The following is an 18,672-nucleotide window of genomic DNA, read 5'->3' on the forward strand; positions in this document are numbered from 1 at the left end:
AAGTTGATGGTTGATATATATCGAGCATCATCAACTTGGATAAAAGGACATTGAAAGGTTGAGGTAACAATAGTTTGGTGAAGAAATCAACCAATTAATCTTTTGAAGGACATGGTAGCAACTTTATTAATCATGCCATCATTTTTTCCCTAACAATGCGACAATCAATCTCTAAATTTTTTGTTCTCTTATGAAACACATGATTTTATGAAATGTGCAAAGCACTTTAATTGTGAAGTACAACACTGGTGTCTTGATGCATTCAATGCAAATCTTTGAAAAAAATACATAAGCCATTCAAGCTTATATGTAGCTGCACCCAACACTTTATACTCGGCTTCACTTGATAATCTTGATGAAGTTATCTGCTTTTTAATTCTCCATGAAATTAGAGACCTGCCAAGGAAGAAGCATTGCCTGAAAATTGATCTTCTAGTATCTTAACATCCACCTAATCTACATCTGAATACCTTTGCAATTTGATTTGAGAATCTCTTGGTAGTAATATTCTTTTACTAGGACATGATTTTAAGTATCTGAGCACGCGTGTAGCAGCATTAAAGTGGTTTGTAATTAGTGCAAACAGGAATTGACTCAATTGCTGAGTGCAAAAATTAATATTAGGCCTTGTTGCATTGAGGTATAATAACCTCCCAACTAATCTTCTATAAGTCGGAATATCATTGTTTGGTGCATTGTTGTCTTTGTGAAGTTTTGCATATGGATCTGATGGTGTTGAGGCTAGCTTGGCACATAGCATTTCTGAATCCTGTAAAAGATCTAGACAATATTTTCTTTGACACATGAATATAACAAGCTTGGAATGAGCTACCTCAATTCCTAGAAAATACTCCAATTGGTCTAAATCCTTGATTTTGATTACTTTGTGTAAGACTTATTTGATATGTTTCATTTCTTCCACGTAATTTCCCGCTATAATGGCATCATCACATAAACAAGCATTATGGTAAAACTCGTCTGGTTCTGTTTTGTGAATAGGGAAGCATATGCAATTGCTTGTTTGTACTTGTGCTTGATAAGGAATGAAGTTAATCTGTCATGCCACTTCCTACATGCTTTCTTTAAGCCATACAAAGACTTAATAAGTTTGCATACTTGATTAAGCTTAGTATTCTTAACTCCAGGTGGAATTATCATGTACACATCTTTATGCAGTTCTCCATGTAAGAATGCATTATTGTTATGGGAAGAACTTGGATAATATGTCCAAGAGTGAAATGGAAAAGGTGATTGAGGAAAAGACATTTCTCCTCATATTTCAAAGCAATTGTAATTGTAAAATGGTCTTCACTCACTTCAGTACGAGAATCAAATTAAGCAGAAATACCATTATCATCGAGCTTATTTTTGCAATTGATTGTGAGACTCTTATTCCATTAACGCCCTTGTTCATCTCCTTCATATAAACCAAATTCATCATCACAATAATTTACTTCAGTATTATCTGTTGTCCCTTTGACAATTTTGGTCCTTGTCTCTTTAACAGAACTGTCTTCAACTTCTTTAGTTTAGGCATGTTACTCTCAAGGCAAGGTACTGAGCTTTTTTGCAAACTGTGTAAATTAGAAACTTTCATCTAAGAAAAGAAATCAATAAAATGAGATGGCTTTTGTAGGCCTGATAATTTTATTGTCCCTGTTTGATTCATTCTAGATGGTGGACATAGAATGCAATTTGGATTATCCGAAATTTTTACCCCTAACATGTCCTCCTCTCATATCTCTTTCCTGACTGGTTTCCATTATTGTTGGTGTTGTTCACCTTATTTACTAAATTCGCTAGAAAATAGTGTAAACAAAATCGAACCAAATGGAGTTTTTTTTTTTTATAGTTTTTGATTTGGTTGGTTAACAAAATCTATCAATTAACATACTTCACATTTTTTAAAATAAATTATTATTATTTTTAAATACATGATAATCAAACCCAAATACACGCATTCACACTTTGATAGGATTAAAAGAATTAAAAAAGGTAGTACAATAAATAAATGGAAGTGTTCAACACGGAAAATGCAAAAGAAAAAGTAGTTAACTACAAGTCTTCCTACTGTAAGTCATTCGGTCTCTTTTTCAAATTTTATTGAATAGTAAAATTTAATTTTTCAAATGAGTTAATGAACGATGTACTCTAAGTCATTCGGTCTCTTTTTCAAATTTTATTGAATAGTAAATTTAACTTTTCAAATGAACGATATCCCCAAGTTTGATATATATATATATATATATATATATATATATATATATATATATATATATATATATATATATATATATATATATATATATATATATATATATATATATATATATAATGCTAGATTGAAAATATATCGAGAAAAACTTGCATGGATACCAACATAAATCATGAGTGTTATGAACAACCAATAAGAAAAGAGAAAATTTTAAATTTATTTAAAATTTAATTTCTTTTTTAATTGGATTCATGGGGTGGTTGTGATTGAACAGGGGAGTGAAACAAATATTTCTTATTTTTTAATTAATAAAAAATTGTGATTGGTTGTTTGTATAGCCACCTGTTATGTTTGTGCTCATGCAAGTATTTTTCAAAGGTAAATTCTTTGGTACCCATGAGTTTTAGTTTGGTACCAGTACCTTTAGTGTAAGTTGATTATAATTTTAATTTTTTTCAAATATATCAGGGGATAAAAAATAGTAATTTTATACTGAAAATATAAGTTAAGAAAAAAACTATTTTTATAATTATATTTTTAAATTAAATTCCTTAATATATGGGAACTAATATCGGCTATAATTTAAAATATTTTAAATTTAAGTTAATATAGTGTATGTCGGTGAAATTATGTTGCACTTTAATTTCCCAATCCCATAAAAAACAATAGAGTTGACTAGCAAGTCTACTCTAATCAAGTCATTATTTCCTATCTCTAATTTTAAAAAATATTGAACTTTTCAAAGGAATAATATCCCCAAATTTGAGATAAACGTAACATACACGGACTCAAAGGATCTAGTCTATTTAAACGGCCAAATAATCTCATTTTCTATACAAAACCTATGAAGATGAAAATGAAGAGGTTATTAGTATGTGTGTTTGTTTTAGTAGAAGTACTAATGTGTTGTGAGGGTTGTTGGAAGCAAGAGAGAGATGCTCTTATTACCCTGAAATCCCATTTTGAAAATGCTACTTATCCTTGGGAACGCATCAGTACTAATTGCTGTAAATGGGATGGAGTTGAATGCAACACCATCACTGGAAGAGTCACCAAACTCAATCTTCAAAATTGGGGTGATACTCGGCAAGTTAACTACTCTGATTTTATAATCTTCAATGATTTGAACACTCTCGACTTGTCATCAAATTCAATATCCAGTTGTTCAAGAACTCGTCAAGGTTATTTCTCATTAAATTTAATATTCTCGTCATTAATTATCTCAATTACTGTGCTAAAAAATTAATTTATTTTCACTTAACTATCATTACCATTTACATATTTTTATACAGGATTAAAAAGTTTGGAAGTTCTTAACTTGGGTGTTGGTGTTTTCGATAATGCTATGAGCCTTCTGTCTTGTTTGGATGGACTTTCATCTCTTAGGTCTCTATCATTTTCTGGAGACCCATACTACAAATCTTCATTACACAGTGAGGCCAAATATAGTTTTCTTTCTTAAAACAAATAAATAGTTAAAGGCAATCAATACTTTTTATTTGCTGCAACAAACCAATTAACTAACAGTAACACTAATACACATTTGAACCTTAGTTTTTCAGCCTGTTTTGGAAACAATTTCGTCAAAGATGCGGCATCTGGAGGTCCTTGACTTAAGTTTCAACAATTTGACAAATGAAATACTTCCTTCACTAAGGGGATTCACATCTTTGAAGGAACTGAATTTGCGTAACATTGGATTGGACTCAGATCTTCATATGCAAGGTAGGCTATACATTAGGACTTATTAACAGTTTCTGTTCCATTAAGATAACTAACCGGTAATTTTTAATTAAGATAGCTGCATATCAGTAACACAATATATTAACTAACGTGTAGGATTATGCATTGTATTGAAGAACCTTGAGATCCTTGACATCTCCGACAACAACTTCAGTGACAGTGATATTGGATTTGCTCTTAGTGGACTTTCTTCCCTCAAGAATTTAAATTTAGGAGAGAGTCAAATTATTCCCAAAACAATTCATAGTATGTCATACTTTACATATTAATCATTAATCTTTACATTTTGTTTTAAACTCTAATCATTCATATATGTGTATATATTTTTAGATATATCAAAACTGAGAAATTTGGAGATACTTGATTTAAGCGGAAACAACTTCACTGACATTGATATTGGATCGGCTCTTAGCGGTTCTTCACTCAAGAGTTTAAGAATAGGCTTTAGTGAAATTACTCCCAAAGAAATTCATAGTAGGTCATGCTTATTAATCTTTATTTTTTATTTTAAAAGTACATAGGATTCTAATCATCTTCTAAGTTTATGTATTGCTAGATATATCAGAACTGAGGTCTTTGGAAATCATTGATTTAAGCAGCAACAATTTAGAAGGAACGCTTGATATAAGTGGTGAGTATTACTTTTTATCAGACCAGTTTACAAGCTTGTCTTTGGAAAAACTTATTTATAAATATCAAAGATTCTGTTGCCTCTATCCTTGTTTGGATGACTGGACGTGGAAAATCTGGTTACGTGCATTAGTTGTTTAATTTTTAAACTGAAAGTATACTTCACATAGTGCATTCTATATTTCATAAACTATTTTATAATATTTTATTTATTTACTGCTATTTTTACATCTATTTATAAACAATTTATCATAAACTATTATTACATCATAAACTATTTCATTATTTGTTTACTGTTATTTATAACATATTGCATTATATTTTTACTACTATTTCATAAAATATTTCATAAATTATTTATTTGTTTACTGCTATTTTATAAATTACTATAATGTACATTAATACTAATTTAATTTTAATAGTTTATATAAATTTATCCATTAATGTTTAATATTATATATAAAGTACATTAACGTTTTAATATTAATTGTTATTTTATTCATTTAATATTAATTTTATTTAATATTTAAAATAGTGTACATTAACGTTTTTTATATAACCATTAATAAAAAGCGTTAATGTACACTATAGAAATATCAAAGGATTAGGGTCGGTAGAAAATAGAATCTTTATTTTATAGAAATATCAACGACTCTTGTACACTATATTATACAGTAAGCAAGTCCAGCATGCCACGTAGCCAACTTTTCCACACGCAATCGGCCAAATAAAGGATTAGGAACTGCAGGAATTAGAATCTTTATTTTATAAGAAGAGAATCTAAAAAAAAATATTGAGGAAAAACCAAAGTTCGCCATAATGACAAGGATAACATATATTTATCCCTAATTTTAATTAATAAATGTAAATAAGTAAATACTATTATCATATATTAATTGCTAACACATATCAATTGAGTTTATCCGCTCATATTTAAAACAAAACGAAAGAGTAATATTTTCAAAATAAAAACTCTTACTAGAGGTATTTATTAGGAAGATCCTAAAGTCCCACATTGGTTTGAGATAGAGCATTGAAAGAGTTTATATAGAGTGACATTCCTCACCTTAGTTACTGGTTTTTTAAGGATGAGTTAGGTCAAACTCTAATATGATATCAGAGCTTACCGATCAGATCATGGACCGCCTACCATTAATATCCACTCACCAAATCCAAAAGAATGTTGAGCGTGAGGGAGTGTATTAGGAAGATCCTAACGTCTCACATTGGTTAAAAGAGGCTATATAGAGTGGCATTTCTCACCTTACTAACCGGTTTTGTAAAGATGAGTTAGGTCAAACTCTAATAGTATTTGTTTTAAGAATATAAAACTTATTCTCAAAAATATTAAAGTTTCAAAAACATATTTTCATGCTTGTATCAGAATAAAAAATTTGATTAATAGATATATAATATTGTTAAGAATAAAATAATTTTTATATTGCTATAATTTAATTTCTAAGATAATGGATTGGTATAAATAATTTTTTGTGGGAATAAATTATAAATAACTCTTTATATTATATTTTTATATATAATTATATGAATATGATAAATATTAATCAAACCTATTTTATAATACCTATAATGTTGAAGTGCTTACTTTTTCTTTCTTTTTTTTTTTAAATAAAGGAGGGCCTAAGCCCAACTTACCTACTATTTTTTACCATGAATAATTATATGAATATGATAAATATTAATCAAACCTATTTTATAATACCTATAATGTTGAAGTGCTTACTTTTTTTCTCTTTTTTTTTTTTTTAAATAAAGGAGGGCCTAAGCCCAACTTACCTACTATTTTTTACCATGAAAATAATACCTCATAATGTGGAAGTGCTTACCTCCTATTTTAGGTTCTATAATGACAATTAATTTGACTATATTATGTTCTCTCCGTTTTTTTAATATAAATCGGATCATAAATATTGTTTGAAAAAAAAAATGCATACTAAATCATAAATCGTTCTATATAGTATATACTAGTAGTAAATCATTACTGTTATCTTTTTGCAGGATTGTTGACTCTACCGAGGTTGAGGAGTCTTGATTTGGGTGATAATCGATTGGTGAATTTCATTTTTCACAAAGGTATTTAAACATGACGGTAACTTAAGTTTAGAAGCATGTATTTAGTCAAACATTTTTTTTATAAAAACAAATGTTGAGTTTTTTTGTTGGAGGCAATTCGATGGGGTTAACAAGGGAGCATATAAAAATAAAAGGGACGAGTTCTCTACCAACTTCAAAAAGTTGGATGTACATTCCACTAATCACATTGCATCATTTAGTTTTATCTTATTTAATTAATTATTAAATAATATATTTTTTGATATTTTCCAAGACACTTTATATTGAAGGTAACTTTACCCAACTTTTTGAGTTGGGTAGATAAGAATTTACCAAAAATAAATGTTGAGTTTTTTGTTGGAGGCAACTCAATGAAGATAACGAGGGAGTATATTACACTTGTAATAGGTGTGTGGGTTCTTTCACTTATAAAGTATTATATACTTTCTTTTTTTAACCAATGTGAGACTTCTTCTTCAAACTTGATTTTCAACTTTGTGACACACTTTGTGAGAGACACACCACTTCTCCACCTAAAACCTTAAGGCTATGTTTGGGAGTTTGAAGGGGAGAGAAATGGATCAGTACTTTGAAAATTAATTTTTTAAAAAAATATAGAGAAATTTTAAACAATTCTTTTAAAAAAGATTTTGTTTAGAATGATTAAATAATGTTTATTATTAATGTATATTTACTTTTTGAGATACCAAAGAAAATCAAATTCTCCAAAACCCTCAAAACTAAAATCTTTCTATTCATTTCCTTCAATTCTTTCTATTGTTTAAAGACCCTCCTCCCTTCCCCTCCAAACTCCCAAACATAGCTTAAGGTGATAGGTGTGTGGGTGTTTTCACTTATAAAGTATCATATCTTTCGTTTTCTAACCAATGTGAGACTTCTTCGTCGCACTTGAATCTCAACATTTTTAAGGGGAGTTTGTTTGATGGATTTCTGATTTATTTTCAGTGATTTTAATTTTTTTTATGTTCTGATGTTTATTTCAAGCATTTATAAATTACATTTTGATTTTTTTTTTATTTTTGAGAGTTTTATTTGCACTTGATATTTTTATTTTTCATTCCCATGTAAAATGTGGAAATCTTATATTTCTATGAGAATAAGAGGTAACTTTCAATAACTTCTTTACTTTGTCAACTTTAAAAAAAAAAAACTTATCCTTTAAGAAAAATGTCTAAATGCATTTAAATGTTAAACTTTTTCTAATGTTACTCATATTTTTTACTTTAAAAATATTAAAATCATGAAAATGTGAAAAATAATAAAGACGTATTTGAAATAATGACAATGAATATAATAACCGTAAATAATTTTTCTTATATTTAAGACCATTGAAAAATAATAGAGTATATTTAGAATAGAAGTTTTAATATTTGAAACAAATACTTCCTCAGTGAAACAAAGTTACATTTATTTTTCAGGGTCAAAAACTCTGAGCAAATTGGATATTCTTACGCTAGATTCGAATATGATAAATGGAAGCAATCTACAAGAGTCGTTGTGGGTTTTTCCATCAGTAAGGAAGCTTAGTTTATCTCGAAACCAATTTACCGAAACAATTCTTGCCGGAGGTAATAATGCATCTTATTTAATTTTTTACTCCTGCCATATTAAAATAAGTGTTGTTTATGGGATTACCTGTTGGTATGTACATACAATGCAAACTTTACATATTTATCCAATTACATCAAAAGCTATAATGCTACTATAGCTTGTTAGTTTCTAATACCTTTCTAAAAATATATATATTGTAATATGTGATTGTTCGTATATTTATGATAATGGTTCCTACAAATTATTAAGAGTCTCACGTGAGACAATATATAGCCTAAATATGTGCTTATAAGTGGGGACAATCCTCATCTTATCAATTAGTATTGTAGGGTTGAGTTAGGTCCAATTACATTTCTTAACATGGTATTAGAGTCTGGTTTAAGATTCTGTGGGCCACCTTCTATGGTTTCCGCTATCGGGCCACCTGTCTTTTATTTTCACGCTCCATTTGTCTAGTCCTGGGCATGAGGGAGTGTGTTAAGAGCCCCACATCGGACAATATATGACCTGAACATGTCCTTATAAGTGGGGGAAATCTCCACCCTACAAGTCAGTTTTGTAGAGTTGAGTTAGACCCAACCACACTTCTTAACACGGTATCAAGAGTCTCGTTTAAGATTTGGTGGGCCACCTATTATGGTTTCCGCTATAAGGTTATCCACCATTTATTTCCAGGCTCCAGTTATGTGTTCCTGGGTATGAGGGGGTGTGAGAGGGGGGGGGGGAATCCTCACCCTACCAATCGGTTTTGTAGGGGGTGTGAGGGGGGACAATCCTCACCCTACCAATCGATTTTGTAGGGTTGAGTTAGGCTCAACCATATTTATTTAACACAAATTAAACATTTACTTATCTTTGATATAATTTCATTTCCTTTTTCTCAATACATGCCTTTCTTTTTTGTGTGTGTAGGTTTACGTAGTTTAAGTAACTTGGAATACTTAGCATTGGACGGTAGTTCTAATTTAAGTAACGACTTTTTCAAAAGAATTGGAGATTTGCCTTCTTTAAAAGTTTTGTCAGCAAGACAATGTGGCCTAAATGGTACTCTTCCTAATGGAGGTAATCGTTTTTATCATTTAAACTTTTAGTACAACTTTTACGATATGCATCACAACCTATAGTTTTTTTTTCCTTTTTGATCAGTGGAAATCTATTTGATCAAAATACCCTTTTTAAAATAGAATTTTTTTCAACCTTTTATTTTTCAGATTGGTTTGAGCTTAAGATGTTGGAAGAGTTATACCTATCCGAAAATGAAATTGTGGGGAAACTTCCCACATCTTTTGTTAATATGACATCACTTCGGACTTTAATGCTTTACAATAATCATTTTATTGGCAATTTTGGTCCTAATCTTGCAAGTCTTGCATCACTTGAGTATCTTAATTTCGAAGGGAACCAATTTGAATTTCCAATCTCATTCAAATTATTTTCGAATCATTCGAACCTTAAGTTCATATATGGTAATGGAAATAAAGTCATCTCTGATTCAGACTCATCTTTGAAAACACTGGTTCCCAAATTTCAATTGCAAGTGCTCCAATTGTCTTCAGTAACTCAGGCTAAATCCATTCCACTTCCAAAATTTCTTCTTTATCAATACAACTTGACTTATGTGGATTTCACTAGTTGTAAACTTAGAGGAGAGTTCCCAAATTGGTTATTGGAAAACAACACAAAAATGGAAGATCTTATACTTATGAACTCTTCATTTATTGGACACTTTCAGCTTCCCACTCGTCCATGTCTCAACATGGTGACAATTGATGTATCTAACAATGCTATATCAGGTCAAATGTTGAGCAATAACATTAGTTCAATTTTCCCCAATTTGAATTATCTAAATTTGTCTGGAAATGCAATCCATGGTCCTATTCCTTATGAGATAAGTCACTTAAGCTCTTTATCTAAATTGGATTTGTCTGATAATCAATTGTCTGGTCAAATTCCCCATAACTTATCTGCAGACGGGGGTGAACTCACCTTCTTGAGATTTTCGAATAATAATCTTCATGGATCCATACCTCTTATGTTGTCAATGTCCAATTCTTTGTTGTACTTGTTGTTGGATGGTAATGGTCTTTCTGGTAAAATTCCAAGTAACTTTTTTAACTCGTCAAAAATTGAACATTTGGACTTGAGTAATAATAATTTCATTGGAAAAATTCCAAGCCAAGTGAAAAATAGTACAAACTTGATTGAGCTTTCAATGTCCAATAATTATTTTGAAGGTTCTATTCCATCTGATTTGGCAAAACTTGAAGGTATTTCTTATCTAGATCTTTCCCAAAATAATTTGTCGGGTTGTGTTCCATCTTTTGTAAATTCTTCTGCCACATTTATCCATTTGAGTGACAATCATTTAAGTTGTTTGTCCAAAAATATGTTTGGAGAAAGGTCTTCTAGCTCCTCATGTTTGCCTTCTTGGGGAGTAAAATGTACCATAGTTACATTAGATCTTAGCAACAATGAAATAACAAATGGAATTCATGATCTTATACACGACCTTCGCAATACAGGATTGAACATCCTACTTTTGAAAGGTAATCGCTTTAAAGGGAATATACCAAAACAATTATGCCATCTATCAAATTTAAGCATACTAGACCTTTCTTTTAACAATTTTGTTGGAGAAATACCTAGTTGTTTGGGTAACATTCCTTTTGAGAATAAGGATCCAGAGGCATTAAGGGATCAAATCAATGGTGTCATTCATATTAGAGCAGATGAATTTATTCGATTTGGGAAAGATAAAGAAAAATTTACTTCAAAAAAAAGAATAGAAACCTATACCACAAATGTCCTTATTTATATGTCTGGGATTGACTTGTCTCACAATCAACTAAATGGAAGCATTCCATCTGAGCTTGGAAACTTGACCAGAATTCTAGCATTGAACTTGTCCAACAATTATTTCTCTGGGAAAATTCCAACTACATTCTCCAATTTGGTGCAAGTGGAGAGTTTAGATCTTTCTTTCAACATGTTGAGTGGCCAAATTCCTCCTCAACTAAGTGGATTGACTTCCCTTGAAGTATTCAGTGTTGCACACAACAATTTATCAGGCACGACACCAGAAAGGAAAGGGCAATTTATTACCTTTGATGAAAGCAGCTATGAGGGTAATCAATTTTTGTGTGGATTTCCACTTCCAAAAAGTTGCAATTCTAGTGGAGAAGCACCTAATCCATTACCAAATGACGTGAACATGGATGGAGATAACGATAGTTGGATAGACATGTATGTTTTTCGTGTGAGCTTTGTTGTAGCATACACATCAATGTTGTTGGTAATTGCAATTGTTCTGTTCATCAATCCTTATTGGAGGAAATCATGGTTTTACCATATAGGATTGGTGGGCATGAATTGCTACTACTTCTTGAAGGATAATCTATGTTAGTTACTTTTGTATCAAGAATGCATAATATGTGAAGTTTCATGTGATAAATATATATTTTGTTTGTTCCGTGTGTAAGTCAATAAATAGTTAAATTGGTGTTGTATGAAAATGATTTATAAGGTTATGGTCATCTTCTTATAAAATTGTTTTTTTGTGGTTATAAACTAATATCTCTATATTTTTTTTTCATCGAATAGTGTATGATTTTAATATGTTTTTATAAATGAGAGTAATTTTCACATATCAGATTCATAAGATTGAATTAAACTCAACCATAATATTCTTGTTACTCCATTGGGTTGGAATTTGTAATTATTCGAATTTGCTCTATAATTAGTTTCATTTTGTCTTTTCAACTAATTAGTTTTTTTTTATCTTGTTTTGTCTTTTTTTAGTGAGCTCTGTTAAATATATATTGTGAAAGAATATTGAATTTCAATTTTTTTTATATATAGTTGTAAATATAAATTCTTCAAAACTTTATTCCCATTTGAATATTTGGTGAATTTTAAGCATATTATAAAAAGAGAAAACATCAAAAAAAAATTATACATTTCTTAACAAAAAATTATATATTTTATAGTATTAGTTAAGATGTAAATTACATTAAATCCACTAATCATGTTTTTATTTAATCCCAAATAAATGTCTGCAACATACAGTTTTTCTTAAGGAAAGAGAGATGAATTAAAACAAGGACAAGGGGTAATCTACTGTACGGCTAGAAGGAACAATTCACAAAGAGAAAACTCGCAAAAACAAAGAAGGGAAACTAGAAAGGGCCTGTTTAAATAGCTTTTTAAAAACAATTTTTTTTTCTAAAATTAAAAAATCTGTTTGGTTGACTTAATTTTAAAATTTTGTTTCTTAAGATCGCTCTGAAAATGACTTTTTTAAAAGTGAAAATTTAAAGTACTCTATTATTTTGGTTTTCAGTTTTATGTTTTTAATCTCTCACCAAGTTAAAAACACAGAAAAAATTGTCGGTTTTCAATAGTGGCATTTTGGTAAAAAAATAGAAGAGCTTATAAATTTAATGAAATAAAACACACTTATATGTACGTACTGTACTGTATGCTCTATATTTGTCCTTATACCTCACATTGAGACACCATAACATTTCATATATAATAGGAATTTCTCAATGCAATTCATGATTCTCTTACGTACCGCGTGAAATTTCAATCATGCCCCCTACTTTCGTAGATGCATATTCGGAAACACATTTTTTTTTTAAAAATTTATCACCTTCCATAAGTACATATATGGAAGTATAATAAACTAGTACAAATGAGAATAAAATACACATAAATTCAGTTCAGTGATTATTCTGTAGGTGCATCTACTGAACGGCTTAGTGCCACATTATTCCGTAGATGCATCTACGGAAGTATCTGATATAGTTTGAACCAGCTTGATCACTCCCCATTGTTACATTTCTTCATCAACACTCACTTTCCACAACCTAAAAACCCTACTTCTCCAATACCATTTTTCACTTCAAAACTCAAACTTTTTGGTGCAACAAATCAAAGAGAGCAAGAGAAGACTGAATTCCAGGTAAATATTCATCTTCAACCATTGCATTGCTCACATTATACATTAAAATTCTGTTAAAAAAAGTAACATTACTTCCGTGGATACATCTACGGTACGTGTTGAAGATGAGCACTTCCGTATGTGCATCTACGAAACAATGCCTGTGTTGTTTTTTCTAGCAGTGTTGTATTTTTTTTTTTATTTTGGCAATTGTTTGCAAATAGGTATGGTGCACCCCGATAATATCGCAAGAGAAGTACTTCCTTTAGTCGATGTTGAAGAGGTAGTCACAAAGGCGGTAGATGTCGGCGATGACTTTAATAGCAAGCAAGACTTTGATGATAGTGAAAGCATGCTAACATAGATTTGTAGAAAATGTAACTAACCTTGGTTTTGGTGCAGTATTAGGAAAGTTAGATAACGGTACCGCAAGAAGAAACCCTTTCCTAACAATGTTGTGCGAAAGAAGCAGGAAATACCATCCTCCTCTAAGGAATTTTAAAAGAGACGACACGGGTGCTAAGAAATGCGAGTGTCCATTTAAAACCAGTGGTTACATGTTGGCTAATAATAAGTGGAGATTCTCTGTTATTTGTGGTTTACATAACCATGATTTGTGCGCAAAAATTACAAGGACATCCTAGTGTATGTCGGCTCAATCCGGAAGAGAAGACATGTATTAATGACATCTCCTTGAATCTTGTCCAACCGAAAAATATACTTGCCACATTGAAAAGGAAGGAACCCGACAATGTATCGAATATAAGGAAAGTGTATAATCAACGGTACCGCAATAATAAGGCGAGTACGGGAGAGATTAGTGAGATGCAACAACTGTTGAAAATGTTGGATGACAATAAATACGTGTTGCGGTACAGAACTTGCGATGATGAGGTTACGATCCGAGATTTTTTTGGACTCATCCGGATTCGATAAAGTGGTTCAACACTTTTTCGACAGTGCTCCTTTTTTATTCTACCTACAAAACAACAAGTATTGACTTCCATTAGTTGAGATGGTCGGTGTTACATCCACTGAAAAGACGTACGCCGTTGGTTTTGCTTTTATGGAGTGTGAAAATGAGGATAATTTTAGGTGGGCATTGGAGGTGTGTCGGTCACTTTTGAAGCAACAAGTCGAGATGCCTAAGGCGATTGTTACGTGTAACGCCCGATTATTTAATTAATTATTTAATTAAATTATTTTTGGATTAATTGTTGAAGTTGTGAAATGTTGTGATGAGTTGCTAAGTTGATTAATTAGTGAAATTATTGAGTTGATTATTTAAGTTGATTTGTAGTAGTAATATATTAGAATAATATAAGATTTTGTTGGGATTATTTCTATGCTTGTGTGTAGTATAAGTGGGGGTGTGAATCTTAGGCCCAATAGGTTTAATGAAATTAGGTTAAGTTAATTATATAAGGATTAGGTTAATTATAAGGAAAAAAGTCTTGGGGAATTGGTCATGGAAATTTGCAAAGAAGAGAGAAAAGAGGAGAGAAACTCATTCCTGTTTTTCTTGCAGCAGTCTCACTAAATCGACGATCCCTGATTCGTTAACCGTTGAATTGTGCCCAAATTTTGAGGGTAGGTTCGCAACACCTATATATAACTTTTGACCGTTGGGATCTTCAAAATAAGGTCTGAGTTGTGAGATATCATCATCTCACTGTAGCTGCATATTTAGGAAAATTTTCAACTTGTGATTCCGATTTAGAAGAGTAAAGGTTGAAAGCTAGGGAAAAAGCTAGGTTCAATCAGCAGAATAGAGCGGTCTCCAATCCAAGGTAAGGGTGGGGTTCTAACTCTATAACAGGGTATATGATGGATAGTATGTGGGGATTGGTTGTATGAAATTATCGTATGTTTGATTCGTTGTAAAATTATTGTTGTATGTTCGGGTTGTGTAAAACTGTTACTGTGTGTGTTGATTTGTTGTGGGTGTTTCTGAAATTGATGAAATCATTTTACTTTGAATGAATTATTGTTGAAAAATCATTCTATGTTGAGGTGGGTATAGTCGTCATGTTGCTATAATTATGTGTTGTGTTGGTTTGGGTTGGAAATATTGTGATCGAAGGAAGTCTGAGAGTTGCTGGAGAAAGCCTTGTGCCGAGGGGCACAGGGAGTGTGTCGAGGGGCACACCTAGGAGAGTGTGGCGGCCGGTAGGGAGGGGGTGCCAATCGGCACCCTTGTGAAGAGACCAATGTGCTGTTAGGCACAGCGTTTTGGTGCCGAGGGGCACCTATGTTACTTCCTTTCCTTTTTGTTTGTTCTTCATGTACACATTTGTTTAATTAATCTTGGCATGAGTTGCAGTATAATTAGCTGTAGTATATCAGTAGCAGTGAATTAATAACAGAGGTAATAGTTAGCAAAGACATTATGTTAGCAACAAATTTAGTGTTAGAAATTAGTAGTGGGAAAATGTAAAGTATCAGTAACAAAGGCAGTATGTTAATAGCAGGAAAAAAATTAGTAATAGTGTAGTATGAATTGATTAGCATGTGTGTGAATTGATTAACCTAACAGAGATATGAAGGATAGAAAAACACTTAGAAAGGGGGGGGGTTGAATAAGTGTACTTTGAAAACTCTTAAGATAAAAACAATTGCACAATAATTTTTATCCTGGTTCGTTGTTAACGAAACTACTCCAGTCCACCCCCTTAGAGTGATTTACCTCAACTGAGGATTTAATCTACTAATCACACTTGATTACAATGGTTTTCCACTTAGATACCCTCTAAGTCTTCTAGAGTATTCTGATTACAACCTGATCCCTCTAGAAACACAATGCTTAGATACCCTCTAAGACTTTCTAGAGAATCCGATCACAACTTGATCTCCTCTAGTTCTTTACAAATGAATGTAAACAAATTCTTACAAGAGTTATAGAATGCTTCTTAAAAAGCTATAATTACAACTGTGATATTACTCTTAAAGTTTAAGCTTAATCTCACTAAGATATTGTAATAGTTTAGGTTTATATATCCGCCTTTAATTTTCCGCCCACAGGTGTTTATTGTAATAGCGTAGGACTTTAAATTTATGCCTTTAATTTTGCATTTTTAAACTGTGTGGTTAGTAAAATAGGGACTGACAACTAATAATTGAACATAGCTCATAAACCGCAAAGATAAATATTCGAACTGAACTCACGTGATTGTGACACACACACACACACACACACACCTTTAGGGTAATTCCTCTTGTTGCCTTATACTGTTGCCTTATTGTTGCCTGTTGCCTCTAATTGTACTAAATAGTCAAGTCCCTCGATTCCGAGGATACCTAAAGCAAGGTTACCTATATAGATTGAAAATCATCTAGTCCCTCGAAGTTGCCTCGGTAAAAGATGATTGTCCCGATTGCTAAGGTATCCTCGCATGATGCCTAAACAAAATGACTATTATATCCTTCCCTTAGACTACCTGCCCTCTTTATGGCAAGGGACAGTCTTGTGGCGAACGATATCTCGATGACCCTTTACATCCAATTGAAAGACTTCATGCCTTCTCATGGTATGGATAGACCCTTTCGCCCGAAAAGCTAAAAGAACGATCCTTCAAACTTAGAGTAGGTAACTTTTAATTGCTTGCTCAATTCAAATTCAAAACTCTTTCCACTCTTCTTCAAAAATCAAATTCAAAAATACTACGCTTATTTACAAGCTAAAGTTCTTCTTCAAAGGTTTTTTCTATTCACACCCTACTTTTCAAACAATTCAAACATTTTGAAAATAAAGTGAGCTAAGCAATTAAGAGTCCATGGATAACCATGGATGCAAATGGTGCCTTACACCTTCCCTTTGTATAACCTATCCCCGAACTCAAAATCTCTTTAAAAGATTTTTTTCTGTTCTTTTAGCCTTTCTATAAATTGGATAAAATAAAAGTCGGTGGCGACTCTTGTTTACCGCGACATTTCAAATAAAGTCAGTTCACCGTGTTACACCTATCTTAAGGGTTTGAATGTTCTCTTTAAGACCAAGGGCTCTTTCGCCATGGCCAATTCCTTTAAGAGCTTCTTGATTAATGCTGTCAAAGGAAGGGAGGCCTTTGACTTGAGCCAGAGTAGTCTTCTCTTTTTCAAGTTTAGTTATTTTCCTGTTAAGTTCAGCAATTTGGGCTTGATACTCAGAGATTTTGGTGTTGATCTATGTTTCCTTGTCGGAGTGTTCTTGAACATTTTCTTGAAGCTCTTGGACTTTCTTGGATGAATTGGCATTGAAATCCCATTCTCTACGCATTTCAAGGATTTTATTCTTTACTTGGATATCAGTGTTCCTCTTAAATATGACATCCCTCCAGACCTGGTCTAAATACGCTTCAAAATTAAAGAAATATTGCACAACTGGTGCGGTAAGGGATGCCTTGATGATTTCTTCGAGCATTTTCCTTATCTCTCCACCAAGAATGTCTGATTCCTCAAGAACCAATAGGAAGTCAGGTTCAAAGATGTGGTCTCGGAGCTGACAAATCAAAGATATAATTTGAGCATTAATTTCTTCTTCATGGGATTCGACTTGAGGAAGGGTGCTGACACTAACGGAAATTTATTTAAGTTTTTGCAGGCGTAAAAGGGCTTCTGAAGGATTAGTCCTTGTTAGGTCCAAGATCTCTGATTGATTAAGGGAGCTGTTAGAATTATCATCTTCGACCACAATGTTGGTTTGAACTTTTGGATTATATTGAGAAGGTTCAATATTTTGAATTGGAGTGGTGGTGTTGGTGATAGGTTGAGGATTACTCTCTTTATCGACTAGGGAAAGAATAGCATGTTTACCAAGTGTTGGAACCATATGGGCAGTTTCAGAATTCCCTTGGTTAGTGTGTTGAGTAACAATCATCACTTCTTGGTTTCGACCAAGAAGGGTGTTGGTTGAATCAACGACACTTTCAAAAGCGTCTGTTTTTTGTGGGCTTGGGTGGATGGTATTTTCTGATATCACCTTAGCAGTGGCATCAGTGTTTTTAGGCGTTTGGTTGGAAGCTTCCAAAGTCAATATCGGTTCCTGTAATAGATAGTTATGACTTAGTATAAATAAAAACAGCCAGAGTCGAGAATTAGCGTAAATACACTTGAAGTCTTTACCTCCGTTGGGGATTTCGACGAAGATGGATAATTCTTGTTGCTCGCAACAGGTTTTGGAGGAGGTGGAGGTTTCTTGGTAGCAACCTTTTTCTTCTTTTTTGCAGGAGTCGGGATAGGAGGTCGAGAAAAAATCTCCCCTTCATCATTTTGTGGTTAAGTGGTTTCCCCAGAATCACCGCTTATGATTAACTAAGTGAGAGAATAAAAATGGCATAAGAATGTTATAAGGTGGATTCGACAAGAGATGAAAGAAGAACGAAGGGATTTACCTTTCTCACACTGTTTTTCTTGGGTTTTTTAACAATGGCAGTGGTGTTCAAGCTACTCTGAAGTTTTCGACCCTGAGAATAAAGGTTTAATTAAGAAACCATAATCATAGGAAATATTCTCACGAGTTAAG

General features: G+C 32.2%; 1 protein-coding gene across 1 annotated transcript; it reads left to right on the forward strand.

The window, feature by feature from the left end:
- The first annotated feature begins 3,040 nt into the window (after positions 1 to 3,040).
- On the forward strand, positions 3,041 to 11,699 carry LOC131609340 (cuscuta receptor 1-like). Its single transcript, XM_058881023.1, has 10 exons — positions 3,041 to 3,396; positions 3,508 to 3,648; positions 3,770 to 3,940; positions 4,055 to 4,204; positions 4,289 to 4,432; positions 4,515 to 4,589; positions 6,605 to 6,679; positions 8,098 to 8,247; positions 9,143 to 9,292; positions 9,442 to 11,699. Exons 1-10 carry the CDS (start codon positions 3,060 to 3,062, stop codon positions 11,631 to 11,633), a joined length of 3,585 nt encoding a protein of 1,194 aa, XP_058737006.1. The 5' UTR covers positions 3,041 to 3,059; the 3' UTR covers positions 11,634 to 11,699.
- The last annotated feature ends 6,973 nt before the right edge of the window (positions 11,700 to 18,672 follow it).

This window comes from Vicia villosa, linkage group LG6, assembly GCF_029867415.1.
Source record: "Vicia villosa cultivar HV-30 ecotype Madison, WI linkage group LG6, Vvil1.0, whole genome shotgun sequence".
Classification (NCBI taxonomy): Eukaryota; Viridiplantae; Streptophyta; class Magnoliopsida; order Fabales; family Fabaceae; genus Vicia; species Vicia villosa.

Bases quoted from the DNA above. Each gene is read 5' to 3' on its own strand.
- LOC131609340 (XM_058881023.1), top strand. From the start codon at position 3,060: ATGAAGATGAAAATGAAGAGGTTATTAGTATGTGTGTTTGTTTTAGTA. The intron at 4,590-6,604 runs GTGAGTATTACT...ATCTTTTTGCAG, and splicing joins AGGAACGCTTGATATAAGTG to GATTGTTGACTCTACCGAGG. The intron at 9,293-9,441 runs GTAATCGTTTTT...TTTATTTTTCAG, and splicing joins TGGTACTCTTCCTAATGGAG to ATTGGTTTGAGCTTAAGATG.